Consider the following 15,722-nt stretch of genomic DNA (forward strand, 5'->3'; position numbering starts at 1 on the left):
ACGTAGATATAAATGAATGAAAACAGTTCATTCAGGTGACTGATCGTAGAAAATAGTAATCTTGTTGTGCAGAACCTCGAGCCTGTGGGGAGCTGTCAGTCGGGGACGGGCTGACTTGCAGCCGCTCGGCTCGTATGCTTTCAGGCAGCTGCAGCAGATCCACCGGAGTGTCAGGCAGCTCCGTCCGACTGCGAGGATTGATGTGCAACCAGAAAAAAAGGAGAAAAATGTAAATGCAAACACAAACGACCACTTGAAGTCACTCGCACATGAAAACAGTAGTGCTGATACCGAAACAACATATAATCAGTCTAATAACAACCTCCAACAGCCAAAGTGACTCAGACCCTTCTAACCTCAACTTAACACACACCCAGCCCCCCAACAGGAAAAACACAAGCATTTAGAAGCACAAACAAGCAGAAAACAGACAAAAAAATCCCACGTCCCACACAGCCGCCCACCTACACAGTTGATCTCACACAAGCAGGAGGCTGTTAGAGAAGTTAATTAGCTCTTGTAATTACAGCACTAATTAACTAAAACACCATTCAGACCTAAAATTCTTACATCCATTTGTACTAATTATATAGCTTCCCTCTAATTAACATTGAAATTCAGCCTACTCCTTTTGTTTGTGTCTGACTACTTTGGTTTTTAGCATGTATTAAATGTTTTCAGTGTGTATGTCTGCTGATAAGCAGATTTTATGAAGGCACTTGGAAAAATATGCCTTAATCCAGACTTAGAATCAGTAAATATTTAAAGGTTGAAATGCATTTGAGACCTGAAATATTTTGTTTCAGACATAAGATCTTTTAAAAACTTTTGGATTAAAGCGACAATATTATTATTTAGTGGAGATCCATAAAACAGTTTGCACAGACAGATGTAAGTCTTTATGACTTAAAAAATGATAAATATTTTAAACCTGCCAATACTTGTAAGCCATTTTTGACATTTTCATCAAAAATGGGTTTCAATACGATGGGGAAAGATTCATGCACTGTGCTTTGATGTCGAGTATCCTCAGCCATGTTCTCACACGTCTGCAGCGGGAAAACTCTCCCCCAATAATCCCACAACATTTCATCATCCATCCCCTGGAAGGATTTCTGTACACACTCAGCATGGCGCCTGCATGTATAAACTGCGCTCATGTTTGCCATTCTGGGGAGCAGAGCTTGTGCACGTGCTGCACTGACCTCAGGACGTAGTTAACCCAGATGACGTTGCGCTCATGTGGGGCTTTGTGGTTGATGGAGACGGTTGCGGTGGACTGGATCCACAGGTAGCCTCCTCTCCTCTGCAGCCAACGATAGTATCCAGTCACCACCTGGCCTTTCCTTAGTACTAATTGGAAGGCAGGAAAAGAGGAAGAAGGGGTAAAAAGAAACGTTCTCTGATTGGTTTTGCAGTTCAGATTTGCTGCAGCAGGGGGCGTCTATCACAACATTTGGAGTCTTGAACAGACTTCCTTGGTCCATAGTTCAGATACGGAGAATAATAAGGGGGTGGGAATGAATAACCTTTATTAGATATGCATAAGGATGCAACTCACAATCCTCATGGCTCTGTCTGAAGTTTTCCAGATCTTCTACGTGGATGAAATGGTAACAGGTGTGTCCCACCACCTCTGCAGGGGTCAGATCCATGTACTCTGAGATTCTGTGAAAGAATACAGGAAAGCACCGAGGCAGATGTGTCTCCATGAAACGTCACCCAACGGGACAAAATGGGGAAGCACAAAAAAGGCAAAACAGAACTACATGTTTGATAATAATGCTATGTAAAACAAATATCAGATATGTAAAAAAAAAAAATCTCTTACCTGTTCTCACAGTATGTGACCTGAAGGTCCATGTTCACTCGGAAGACAAACATGTGACTCTCCATGCGGACTTCATTCAGGGTGGAGGGTGGGAGCGTGTGTGCCAGTGCAACCAAGCCCATGGGACGGCGGACTGAGTGCGCGGAGCCCGGGACCAGAGCAGGGCGGCAGCGGATTCGCCCCGTCACGTGGATCACCTGACAAGCACAAAGCCATTTTGAATGGGGTGAAGAAAAGAAAACCACTCGTCTTGACTGAGTTTAAACTAATCAATGCACAGAGATGATGGAGATTTGATTATGAATTCATGAACATGAACACAAAAACCAAGAATAAAGCTACCCTGATATCACAGTCAAAAGCTGTAAACACAGGGATATGATGTTCAGTGTGAAATAAGGTCACAGTCAGAGAGACAATGACTAAATGTTATAAAATACTGGCAGAACTGAACAAAATGACATGGCTCTGCTTGTATTTATGAATCCCAGTGGATTTTTAGATGTTTTTTTAAATCATAACAAAATATTTTCTCACATACTTTGTACCCAGAAGACTTGACGTGCAGGCCTCGTTTGGTGAGCGTGGACTTCATGCGAATGAAGAACCCTCGTTCTGGAGGATCGTCCGCAGAGGAGTGCGGACTGGATGGAGCTGCAGGGAGAGAAACGGAAAATATCGCAATGCTTGTTATCTGCTTTTGATGACTTCATAAATACAGTCACTTCTCATATTCCAGGGAAAATAAAAGTACCAGGCTCTGGGGTACCGGCAAGGGAGGAGGTGGACGCCGAGCTGGAGGCGCTCTCGGGGGCCGTGTGGCAGCCAGCCTCAGCCCGCAGGTGTGGCCTGATTCCCAGCCGCTCGGCCATCTCGACATGGTCCGCCGGGTGGATGTAGTCAAACACGCTGCTTCCTGTCAGCTCCACCTGAAGAGAAGCCCGTACACCGATCAAAACCAGCCGCTCCGAGCACAAATAAATACACGTGAGCAAGTACAGTACACACAGAAAAATCAATGAACGTTATGACAGGAAAATGAAAGCACCGCTCTGGGTTACAACTCAACAAGGAACGATGAGGGTGTGAGTCCTCCCCCACCCCACAGGAACACACACGTACACACAGTTCAGTCTCATGAGAACATGCCGCTACAGTGGAACACAAATAAAACCAGAGGAGATAAAAATCAATTGTTTTTGCTGATTAAAAACAGGTGAACTCCAACTATCTCCAAAGGTCACATTACTATTCTTCTTGTTCTCCGGGTGTCTTCCTCATGCAGCTGCATGACATAAAGAGCAGCAAGACAAATCTATATGATCCCATCATCATAATGCATCCTGGTTGCATCTCTAATCATTTAAAGGTAATAATGGCATTGCTCTTTCATGACATCCATTAAAGCAGCACAATTTAAAGCTGTGATTCCATCTGAAGCTGTATAAATAAGTGTGAGCGCGTGAGAGAAAGTAACAGAGAGCAAAAGGGTGAGGGGGATCATGCATGCTCACACACATCTGTGCAGCTTCTATTACAGCTGTGAATGTTTGTGAGTTTTCTTGCATGTGTGTGTGTGCTGCAATAGCATTCTATCTGATAAAACCACGGCTCCAGCAGCCTCACACCCTTGTCTGTAGGACACAGCCATTTATTACCGGATTAGAGCCGTTTACTGCAGGCTTTATGGGATCTTCTGCAGGCCCTCAAGGACATCACAGCCAGGAAGAGGCAGAGAAGGAACAGGGAAGGCGAGAGAAGAAGAATGAGAGCGACTGATGGTGAGGAGTGAAGATAAGATGAAGGAAACCCCTCGGTGTACAGCTGAGATGATGGAAAAGATTGAGCAAAGATTGAGTTCTGGACATATGAACTTCATTTGTTGGGAGATGCTTTGCTTTTTGAAAATCTATTGTTAAAAAAATAAATGTTTCCATGGAAGTTCATGAATTTGCTCCGGAACTGTCCAATATGAGGGAAAAAAATCAATAAATCAATTTACTGTGTACATTTTTATTGTTTTTTTTAGAAATAATAGGAATGACTATATACTGTTGTCCAAGTGCAGTTTTTCGCCTTAAGCTCAAAAAGTGTCAAATATATATTTTTCTATAGGCTTTGACATCTGACATTCAAAAAAAGGTTTTTACTTTTTGCTTCTTAATTTTCTTTCACACTCCAACCAGTTTAATAGATAAGAAAGCCCACATTTGAAGGCCAAATGAGATAAATTAGCCATCATTTCATTGTTTCCACATTAATGGGTCTTTTGGGTCACTGAAATTAAATTTTGCCACTTGCACACGCCTAAGATTGCCATCGGAAGTCCTATCCCAGTAATTGTAAAAGTTTTAATTAAGTGTTACATCATTTCTTGTCTTTTTCTGCTCTTTTCTTCTAGAAGCGGGCTTTTGTGAAGTACTTGCGAGCAGCTGAGTGTATAATCAGGAGACCCTGGGTTAACAGCTTCTCAGGATGATGAAGATCAGAGCAGCAATTCTTTGGCTTTTAAAACTAAATCATGACTCAGAAATTTCAGAGGATGAAACAATACTCATATATTGGATTTTCCCACTAAAACCACTTCAGACCATTTTTAACTTGTACAACATTTGTACAATCTATGGGACAACAGCAAGTCACAAAGAGGAAGGGAAAACAGATAATCATTGGATAAAACAGATGCAAAGATCTTTAATTAAATATTTGTTGAAACCACTTTAAGAAATGTTGTTGCTGTGGGCTAAGGTGTTCAGAATGTTGTGAGGATAAAAGTGAGGTATAATAGCTCGCAAGACCGAATAGGCCACAAATAAACAGTTTTAAACATTCATCTAAGATGAATTATATGAGGTTCCATTTATGCCAAAATATGTTTTTGTGTCCACTGTCTATGTCTTTGGTCTATTGGTAGACATATACATTAACAAATGTTCCATAAACTTGTTCATAGACAATGAACCAAAAACATAGACAGTGGACTCAAAAACGTATTTTTGGCACTAATGGAACCCCGTATTCGTATTGAAAGGACTTCATCTTGTTTTTATGTATTTCAAAGATTAAAATAAAGGATTTTAAAGGAAGCTGACAAACTAAACTAAATAAAAGATTTCGTCCAACAAAGTAGCTGCACCCACTGAACCTCAGCTCCCACAGCCTCTGAGACGAATGGGTAAAAAAAAACCCTGTACATGTACATTTAAAATCAAGCTAAGTTATACAAAGTCAGTATTTATGTAAGTACTGGTATAATGAAAAAAGTATATAATGACAAACTGAAGCAGCTATTTGAATCTTAATAGGATTTTTTTGTAAACTAAAAGTAGAACTAATCAGCTTTAGGGTACTAAAGCAAAAGTTACATCTTAGGTGTTCCAAACTGCAAAAATACTAAATCCCACCAAGTGTTTGTGTGTAGTTTATAGTTTAAATTATTTATAAGACTTGATGTAAAACAAAACAAACTAACTAGTAACTTTTCAGTGAGATGCAATGACTTGTTTTAAGACAAAAATCCTCAAAAATGTGTTGAGTCATTTGATCTTGAAAACATCTTATTTTAGGAAATATATCTAAGGTTTTTTTCTTTTATTTGCACAATAATTTTAAGAAAAAGTTTATGGTGAATAGTCTTTTTTCAAGAAAAAGATTACTTTGTTTTAGAGAAACAGGAAAGACTCATCTGACTTGACAATTACAGATCATTTTAAAGAAAAAATATCTTAAAATGTGTATTTCTGGTTTTACTTTAAGATAATTATAGTCTAGAAAAAAGGCTAGGTGGATTGTTGTAGCTCTCAAAATTGAATACATTGGGGGGAAGTGTGTAAATATAACAACTTTAAAGATATACTTTTTTTGAGCAATACTTACTTTAAGATGCTAAATTTTGTAGTCACCAGAGCAACATACCTGAATAGAAGTGCTTGACTGCTCATTTCTATATAATTCTGTCTTTACACAGTAGAACATCATAACTTATTTTAAGAAATCTAAATAGGAAAAGTTCTGCTAGGCAGATTGTTTTTTTTACTATTCTAAGTGAAAAACATCTTGAAGTCTATATTTCAACTTACTTAAAGGAGGACATTTTTCCTGTGCATCTCTGATGTCCTTTAGTTGAAGCAAAGACATTTTTAAACTGCAATGCACAAAAACCTTTCAACGCATTTTGACATTTTTAAACTGTAATCATAAAATAAAAATACATTTAATAAAAGAATGGACTAAACTAAGTTATTAATGTGGGAATTCTTCCCTGTTTTACCAATAGTAGACAGTGGTAAATGTGGAAGATGGCCTTTTAAAAAATTAATCAAATTGCTAAAAAAACTAATTTTACTTCATCATTTTTGTCAAATATAAATAAGAGTGTAAGTACTTCAAGCCATTACAAAACTAAGTACTTATACTTTCCTCTAATCCCTCCCATCTCTGTGTATTATCAGGGGCAGACTTACCATTAGGCAAAGGCAGCCGATCGCCTGGGGTCCCCAACACTCTAGGATTACTTTTGGGCTGGAAAACCATGACTCTATCCACTGACAGAGATTAAACGATGAATCAAAGCAATTTTTTAAAAAGTGGTCATATGCAGCATAGTGATCGAGCTGCTTTAAAAAGAGGAAAAGACAAAGAGAAAGCAAGACATTTATTGCCAAACTTCCAAAAGTGCTGGAAGACATGAAATTGGAAGAACAAGAACAGAATAAAAAAACTAAAACATGGCACAAAAAAAAGTAAAGAAGGAGAAAGGGAAAGAAAAGAAGAGGAAAGGTAAAGAGGGGGGAAGAAAACGGTAACTTTGAAAATATTTTTATATTGATGGCACTCTGTACTTTTTTGTTCCTTCATTAAAGTATTTTTGTGTCTTTTGTCTTCTTCAGTAAAACCGAATGAATTAAAGAAAAACAGACAATTTGTTCCTAGGAAGTGAGAGATCAACAAATTAATGCATTTGATAAATTTCATATTTTTCCAAGTTAAAAAGAATGTATATAATATAAAACAAAATTCTTTAATATTTAAATGGATTTGAGTTTTCAAATTCTTATCACATCTGGATTCTTTACATTGATGTTGCCTAAAAGTGAACCAGTAAGGAAGTTATTAAAAATGTTTACCATATAGGTAAGGATTTTTTTAAAAATAATTAATACAACTGCTGCAGAGGGCCCCATGTTGTTGTACGCCTGGGGCCCCCAAAATGCTAAGTCCGCCACTGTGTAACTTCGCTATAATTGTGTCGTTGATGAATCTTCATTGATTTAGACATGAAAACCTAATTTTTTCACATTTTTTCAACATAAAAAAACAACAACGTGTTTTTGAATATTTATATATATTTGAGAATAGGTTCTCAACTCAAGATGAATGATCTCCCCCCTATGACAAAACAATGGTAAATAGTTTAAATTCTTTAAAGTTTGATTCATAAGCAGTGATAGCCTTTCAAAGCCTCAAACATACCCTAAGTTTGCCTCTGGCACAAACACCCGATCCAATGCAACAATTCTCAGTTATTGGAAAACAAGGCAGCGAGAGAAACGGGTCCTTATGAGCTTCGCAGGGCTTAAGACCCATCTGAATAATATCACTCCATCAACAGGCAAGAGGAGGGGATTGAAAAAAGATCAGACAGAAATGAGAAGATGAGAAAAAGACGTAGCCATTGAGAGGATGAGTCAAGCTCAGACATGAAAACAGGTATGGAGTGTGGCGGAAAAAAGAGACGTGAAGAGAGATGGAGATCATTCAAGTTACTCTGCGTGTGTGAGTGTGTGTGTGAGTGTGTGCGTGCGGTGGTGCATATGCAAGCACACGGCCTGCCTCTGTTGCTGTGCGTATGTGACCAGACTGTCTGTTTTTATGTCTCCGTGTGTCATTGTGTGTCATTGTTTGTGTGAGCAGTTGTCTGTCAAGGCATCTCTGCATAAGTGTGTGTGCACACAGATGCACGTGCATGTATGTGTGGTGGTGTGGCAGGGATGGGGGGGAGCGCAGGGGGAAGGAGAGACATGATATAAATAATAGCAGGGGGCTTTAATATGTATGAGGCATCCGGGCAGTGGTCCACAACCTACTCTCAGCCCTCACTGACTGATGGAAGAGGAGAGAAGGGAGGGAGGAGGGGAGTGAGGGCGGGGGGAGCGGGGGCTGCATACTAACCATTCACAGATCAATTCTCTCCTCCCTCGATCTCCCATCCTTCCTCCCTTCTCTTTACCTTATTTATCCCATTTTCCCTCCTCCTGGAAACTACTCTTACTTCTTCTTCTCTCTTGAGTCTCTCCTCTCTGATCCTTTCCATCTTTTGTATCTCTGGACATTCTTTTCTTGCTTTCCCTCCTTTATTCCCCCTTTCCTTTCCCGCAAATAAACTGTGTGGGAATCCCTGTTTGGTCTGCTTCCAGCCATGCCGGAGAAGGGAGGAAACAAATATAAACAAAATGATACCTGTTGGCACCGGGGGGATCAGGCGGAGAGCTGTGCCCTTGGTCAAGGTGCCTGACCTGGGCTAAGCCGGCTAAGCAGCTCCGCTGTCAGGGGAGCAGCCCAGGGTGTACGCCAGGGCAGAGGGGTCAGACAGTGGGGGACAAGGGAAGCAGGGCAGGGGCGGTCCATGGGGGCGACATGCCCTCTAAAACAAACTACCAGTTCCACTTTTTCACTCGGAGCATCATTTGTTTGTCTGGCCTGTTCCTCTCCCCCAAGACTGCCTCCATTCACCAAACAAATCATACCGATGTGTTTTTGTCCTCTCCCTCACCCCTTTTCTTTCTCTCTTTTCAAATTTTTTTTTCTGTGTCACTTTTTGTGTCCATAAACGCATGGTCTCACATACCTCCCCCCCCACACCCCACCCAAGCTCATTCTATCTACCCTTTCTGGCGGCCTCATTCTGATCATAAACCTCCTCTGTGCCTGCCTGCTCCCATCTTTTCAGGAAAGTAAACACAGCCTTGTGTGTTCAAGGTTTTGAATGTAATCTTTGATCGTAAATAATTTCATTAGAATGCTGATGGCTTAGTCCCTGTTTGAGTAGATGTGATGGGTTAGGCCATCTGCTCAGCTGATAAGAACAGCTCTGTTTTATTAGCATCTCCACCAGTGCTTCGGCTGTCTTGTTTACCTAGGCAATCCCAAGGCGAATTTCATTCCTACTGCACATTTAAGCTCTATTTACACACTCACTGTCTCACACTGTCTTGCTTTCTCTCCCCGATTCCCCTGCTTTATTTTCTCTCTGTCTTTTAATTGTGTGCCTGGTTCTCTTTTTTACTCGCCGTGTCTCTGTTTCTTGTTTTGTCTTTAAGATACCTCTTTGCCAAGTTGCCAGGTCTGATAACTTTTCAACTCATTAAAGTCAGAGTTAATAGAAATCTTTACATTTCAAAACAGACTGACATGTTTAATAGAAAGTCCAGTTGCCAGATTTCATTCACTTTGAGGAATAGTTATGAGCAAATGCAACAGATTGTTTTTTTTCTGTATACCTGGCATGAATGAAGGAAAGAGAAGAAATTGACACATTTCTTTTCAGTATTCTTGTTTGATTCTGTTTGTTGAATTCAGACCAGAAGTTCAACACTGCACCTTTGAAACTGAGCCACCTTAGTCTAAATCTAAAACAGTTGTTTTTTAGGCTTCACTTGTCAGTGAAGCTCAAATAGTACAAATAAAAACATGGTTGGTGCATAATGCTTATAATAAATCCTACATCGTGTTCCAAATATGGATAGTTTACAGACCTTTTTTATTTATTAGTAGTGATTTGGATTTGTGCTGCATGGTTATTTCCAGCTTAAAACTGCAAGGCGTCTATGTTTCAGTGCTGCTTTTTGGACTGCTAAACGTCTATTTATGTTCACACTGCGGTTTAGCACATCAGGGTTCACTTGCAAGCAAATCTAGATTTTGGTCCTTTAGACATAGCAGAGCAGAGTTCGGTTGCTGGCTCCACACCAGAGTTTAGGCTAGTTTTCACACCTATAGTTACAATGGATTATGTGGGAAATTAAACTTTGTTCAGGTCCAAACAACCCTGGTTTGAGCAATTCTAACAGGTAGTTTTAAATGGTTTCCACTGGATTAAGGTTAGTAAAACAGATGTGGCAGTGTTGCAATGACAGAAAAATCATCAGTTATAAGTTCAGCTACTTGGGATCTAAAAAAAATCAAACTTTATTAGTACACTAAATTTTGTTCTTTCACATAAATGTTGTGTGAGAGTTGTATAATTAGCTGGAAATGTGAATACTGTTAAGTTTAACGTAGGTTTTTTAAATTGAGACGGTGGACTATTAATCTGCTTAAAGACCCACTCCAATAAAAATTATGTTTTGGTGTTTTTATCGTGTTCTTGTGGCATTTATTTTGGACATATATAGAGAAAATTAAGCTTAAAATTGCATTTCTGAGAATTTTTTTCTTCAAATCGATGTGAATGAGGGCTTACAAAAAAATGCTGTTGGAAAAAGATATTATTTGTTACATGAAAAATACTAGGGGTGGACCACAAGTTCCCTGCTCCGATCCATTCTGATGCATCCGCTTGTAGACAAATAGATCCATGTACGTCTTCGTATGGTTGGATTGCTCCAATATTGCTTACCATTTTTGTTGCATTGGTAACATTAGGAAAGAGGTGTAAGAGTCTGTAAGCTTGCGAGAGTTCTCAATTATGGGTGACGGGAAGTTGTCGCCCTCAACTAAGAGGTACATTTCTAATGAACTATTGCTGCTCTGCAAAGACTATGTCCTAGAAAACAATACGTTTTTTGATTTTGTCCAAAAACAGCACAGTCATTCTTAAAAGATCACTGGGAACACATTTAGATCAAAAAGATGATTGAAGTAGGGCTTTAATTTAACAAAACATTAAGATTAGCTGATTTTCCAGCATCTTCTTTGTTCATAAGACAGCTTACTCTGGAGTCATTGGGATGACTAGCTGTGATCAATAACTTTTCATTTCCCATACAGCACATGAGTACAGCACAAAGGGTCTTCCACTTTGAAAATAAAAAAGGGCTTACCCAGATATGGGACCAACAAAACCTTTGGAAATTATATTTTGGCTAAAGATTCACATGATTACCTCCCAAATTGTTGCACTGATTATTTTTCTAACCTTCTCTCTTGAAGTTGTACCTTTTTCTTCTGAAACATCTACCTCTTATCGCACCTTTTCTCCTTTTCTTCCCCTCTCTTTCTTCCACTTGCTGTCTCTATCTATCTTACTATCCCCCTTGGTGTTTTCCCCCTCCCTACAATCAATGTGGCTTTTAAGATGCCTATCGATTTGTTCCCCTAGACAGGCCCAGCGCGCTGGGGCGACACTTTGATTGCTGGGCCAGTAATTACTGTTATTATTTATGCATCTGGGCAAAATGGCAGGACTTAACATTCACAGTACAAGAGGCCACAGGCAATCACCGGAGGTGAGCACCTGGTGCAGCAGGGTGGGAGGGAGGTAAAAGGAGGTAGAGAAGTCGCTTTTCCCCTGTGAGAGCTGCGCTCCACAGAGGAGCGCTGAGAGTGCGGGCAATGATATTCACACTCACACACACAAACACAAACACTCCTGGGAGAGGGTGTTAAAAGCATAAGCACACTGAAATAAATCCAACTTAAATTTTTTGACTTTACAAAATCTTTCAAGTTGTAATAACTCTATAATCTAAGGGTACGTTCACACTGCAGGGCTTAATGCTCAATTCCGATTTTTTTTTTAAATCCAATTTTTTTGCAAGGCCGTTTACATTTCCAATTAAATGCGAATTTTTGTGATCTCCTGTGTGACCATGAAAGGACCCAGAAGTGACCCGCGCAGAAGAGTACTCAACGGTGAAGGATGTCACTTGTTGTTTGCGGAATTAGCTAACGTTAACAATGGATGTCAACAAAAGTGTTGTCACCAGCGGAGCTCTTTTTGCATTATTAAATTTATTTTCACAAAGGAGCCAGCACAATTACAATTTTCTCATTTTAAGAAGGCATTGGAGCCAGGATCGTTTGTACCCACTGTTGTGGAATGGGGATGTGAATGTGTTGGGGCCGCGCGCGTGTGTGCGCGCGTGTGTGTGTAAGAGACAGGAGAGCGCGTGCAGCGAGGTGGAGAATGAGGGGGGCAGTGTAGGCGCGCATTCATGTTGTGTGTTAGGGAGGAAGGAGAACGGTAATAAAAGAAGGTTTCCCCCAGAATAAATGCTATTGATTCTTTATTAACCCATTCTGGGGAATCCTGGAGAATCTAAAGGTCCGAACGGGGAAGTGAACCCCGGAGGTGCATCCACCTTGGGTCCCCCGCGCTTCTGACCACGGTCGGAAAGGGAGAAAAAAAAAGTAATCGCTGGAAGGTTCAACACCACGCTCGGCCATTTCACTGGAATTTTTTTTTTAAAACCGCCCGGTTGCGATAAGAGCCTTCGAGTTTGGCCTGAATAGAGCTGTCACCCCAAATATTAATCAAATCGGTGACCTGACTTCCTTCCTTGTTCTAGTTCCCGCCTACTTCAATGCAGAATTATGACTTTTGTAGCGTATCGATGACGTACGGGTCAAATTCATGTGGCCTGGCCGGTCAGACGGCGGTCGCATTTCAAAAGATCGGATATGTATCGGATTCAAGACCACATACTCAAGTGGCCTGGGTCAGATCTGTGTCGTTCAGACTGTCATGAAAAGATCAGATACAGGTCGCATAGGGGCAAAAAAATCGGAATTGGGTTGTTTCAGCCTGCGGTGTGAATGTAGCCGTTCTACTAATCAAAGACAACAATTTAAGTCAGTTCAGCAAGTTAAGGTAGTTGTACACTTCAACATTATTTATTGAGTGGTCTGTACTTGTATATCTAAGTTGCAGTTCATTACAGTGTGATAAAGTTCTGTGAACTTTTCTTTTTTAATTGTGAAACGGAGGAATGCCAACTTTCAGAGTTGGCATCGTCCACTGAGTGAGGGGTTTGTCAAGAAGCTTCTCCAGAAGTTTTAACTCCTATTTAATGACATAAGTATAAGAATCAATGATACATATGTGTGTTTGTGTGTGTGTTAGTTTACAGACACGAACCAGGGGGTATTGCAAAAAGCGGGTTTAAGATACCCTGACTTTAACCCTGAACTGTGGCTGAAATCCGCCTGAACTTGCTTACTCTGGGTATGTCAGTTCCCAAAGACCGGATATGAGTTAGCGTAATTACGCTCCACTTGGTAACCCTGGGTTAATGCGCGTGCACGGCAAGTACATAAAGATACTCTCAATGGATCGCCACTTTCCGGAGTCACCATGGAAACGGGTGTGGAAAAAAAGAGAGCGCTATACTTCAGTGAGACTGAGTCTGAGATTTTAATGACGGCGTGTGAAGATTATACGCCCATCAATAAAGTAATACGGCTGCATCATCAGCAAAAGAAAGATTTTCTTCTTGTAGAAAAAGAACGGACAAAGGAAACGCACGAGTTTCTATCTAATTTCATTTTGATTTCAGAGTGGCCTTTTCTTGTGGCCAGTCTAAGGAACACCTGTGCAATAATCATGCTGTCTAATCAGCATCTTGATATGGCACACCTGTGAGGTGGGATGGATTGTCTTGGCAAAGGAGAAGTGCTCACTATCACAGATTTAGACAGATTTGTGAACAATATTTCAGAGAACTGGTTATTTTGTGTATGTGGAAAATGTTTCACATCTTTGAGTTCATACCATAATAAATGGGAGCAATAACAAAAGTGTTGCGTTTATATTTTTGGTCAGTGTACATATATATACATATACATATATATATAACTTATCCAACTTTAAATGAATTAATTCAATTGGTAACAACTAATTGAGTTAAATTTAATCAACCTAATTTCTTATGTCTATCCAACACAATATTTTTTTTACAACTCAAATTTACATATTTATCTAAATAAATTTCATATTACTCCAATTCAATTAAACGTTTTTCCATCTTAATTAATTGTACTTCTTGAACTCTCATATGTCTAAGTTTGAGCCTGCAGGTATACTCATTTCTATAACAATAAACACAGTAACACAGTAAAACAGCTAAACAACTAAACACATTTGGACAAAAATCCACACTTAAACCCAAATCCGTCCAGACAGTTATAGGGAATGGTATCCCACAATTCCTTGCGGTGACGATCTAACGGCAGCACCACAGTTACGCCTACTTAATAGAATTTTTTGAATGAAAGTAAACTGTCTGATAACTACGTGTTATTTTTAAGCTGACTTAACTAAAAAAAAAAAGATTTATCTTAACTAAAGCAAATAATTAAGTTAGATCAAAGTAAAAAAGTTTATCTTTCCAACATCTGTACGTGGTCTTATCACCCTCTCATGGTGGAAAAAGTATTATCTGAGCTTCTTCATTAACTAAATCATCTTTAAATGTACACGCCATGCTGCTTCACCTCTCTGAAAATAAACTTACCTTCAATTAAACCTGCTCCAGACCAGGTTATGTTCAGAGCATGAGTTGCCATGGCAACTTGACATACCCTGAAACATACCTCCATTTTTGGAACCGAAAGCTGAGGTTATCTGCTTCCTTATCCTCAAACTTACTGTGGTAACTAGCATAACCTGCTTTCTGGACTACCTCCCAGGGCTTCAGCCATTTTTTAAACAATGTTTTGGGGACCCGGGCCTTAGCCCCGCCCATGGCAACTAAGACTCATGGGAAGTGTTGATTCCCACACCATGAGTTAGGGAGCTGTGAACAGAAGTGGCGCTCATGTTGTTGCAGTAATAGTGTATGGTCTAAGCCAGGGGTGCTCATTACGTTGATCGCGATCGACCGGTCGATCTTCAAGGACATGAGGGTAGATCGCGGGCCAGAAAAGATTAAAAAAAAAGTACTTCTTAAAAATCCACGAGTCAATTAAAATCCTCACCGAGAAGTACGGGACATGATTGATATGCAGAATGGCCAATCGGACATCCTCTGATGCATACGTCACTGCAGAAGCGTGTTTAAATTCACTGAGCGTAAACTCTGTCATCAGAAAGTCGCTTTCTGCCCCGCGGCACGTCAAGTCCTGGCAGAAGACCACTCCGGAAAACCGGAGTGTTTATTGAAGCTGCCCCACGTGTGTCCTCTTGCTATCAGCAAGTTCTCGCCAGATAAATACGAGCTCATTAAGGAAGCTGTTTTGTCCGTGGCATGCGCTTCGTACGGAGCCAGCAGCACCTTTGAAATGCTATGATGCTCCCCCCATTGCACGGTTTACAACAGAGCATGACATACGATGGTTGCTGCTTTCTGTGTTTGTAATAAAATGCCTCATCTGTTAATACAAAAGTTGACAATGTCTTGTCAGACAATGTCTCTACCTCTCTCTCTCTCTCTCTCTCTCTCTCTCTCTCTCTCTCTCTATCTATCTATCTATCTATCTATCTATATATATATATATATATATATATAGGTAGATCTTCAAGACATTGTGGATTCAAAAGTGGCTCACATGCCAAAAAAGTGTGAGCACCCCTGGTCTAAGCTAATGATTTGCCCTTTGGTACACATGTGTGGGTAAACTGTGACTGTTCACCTGTGTCTGAATGACCTTGTTAAGATTTGGGACACATGTGGAGACGTGAAATTATAATTATAGTGAAAATGCAGTAATGCAAGTGTGATTTTACAACTGAATTGAAAGTCAAAATTAGAAGTTCACATAATGCTAAATTTTAAGTTACTTCAACCTTTGGTTAAGTTAACAATAATTGGAATTTACAGTTGTTTCAATTTAAAAAAAAAAGTCTATACATCTTATGCCTGAGTTGGGAAAGGTTAAGATTCAGAGTTAGGATTACGTGACATTTTAGGTCACTGTAACTTACATCTGAGTTGGTCAAAATTAGGATTCAAAG

At 39.9% G+C, this 15,722-nt stretch overlaps 1 protein-coding gene across 4 annotated transcripts in view; it reads right to left on the bottom strand.

The window, feature by feature from the left end:
• The window catches only part of npas1 (neuronal PAS domain protein 1), an 89,026-nt gene that overhangs the window by 3,100 nt on the left and 70,204 nt on the right, over positions 1–15,722 (bottom strand). For 2 of the 4 annotated variants that reach the window (XM_020708260.3, XM_078929919.1), the window contains 6 exons: positions 2,601–2,760; positions 2,373–2,485; positions 1,832–2,028; positions 1,562–1,668; positions 1,206–1,353; positions 76–188 (listed from right to left, as the gene is read on the bottom strand). In XM_020708260.3, the coding sequence (XP_020563919.1) occupies positions 76–188; positions 1,206–1,353; positions 1,562–1,668; positions 1,832–2,028; positions 2,373–2,485; positions 2,601–2,760 (838 nt within the window). Of the gene's footprint in view, positions 1–75; positions 189–1,205; positions 1,354–1,561; positions 1,669–1,831; positions 2,029–2,372; positions 2,486–2,585; positions 2,761–15,722 lie in introns of all 4 variants that reach the window. The other 2 variants (XM_020708259.3, XM_011482551.4) reach the window with 1 other exon arrangement.

This window comes from Oryzias latipes, chromosome 13 (genome assembly GCF_053564925.1).
Source record: "Oryzias latipes strain Hd-rR chromosome 13, Olatipes_Hd-rR_3.1".
Classification (NCBI taxonomy): domain Eukaryota; kingdom Metazoa; phylum Chordata; class Actinopteri; order Beloniformes; family Adrianichthyidae; genus Oryzias; species Oryzias latipes.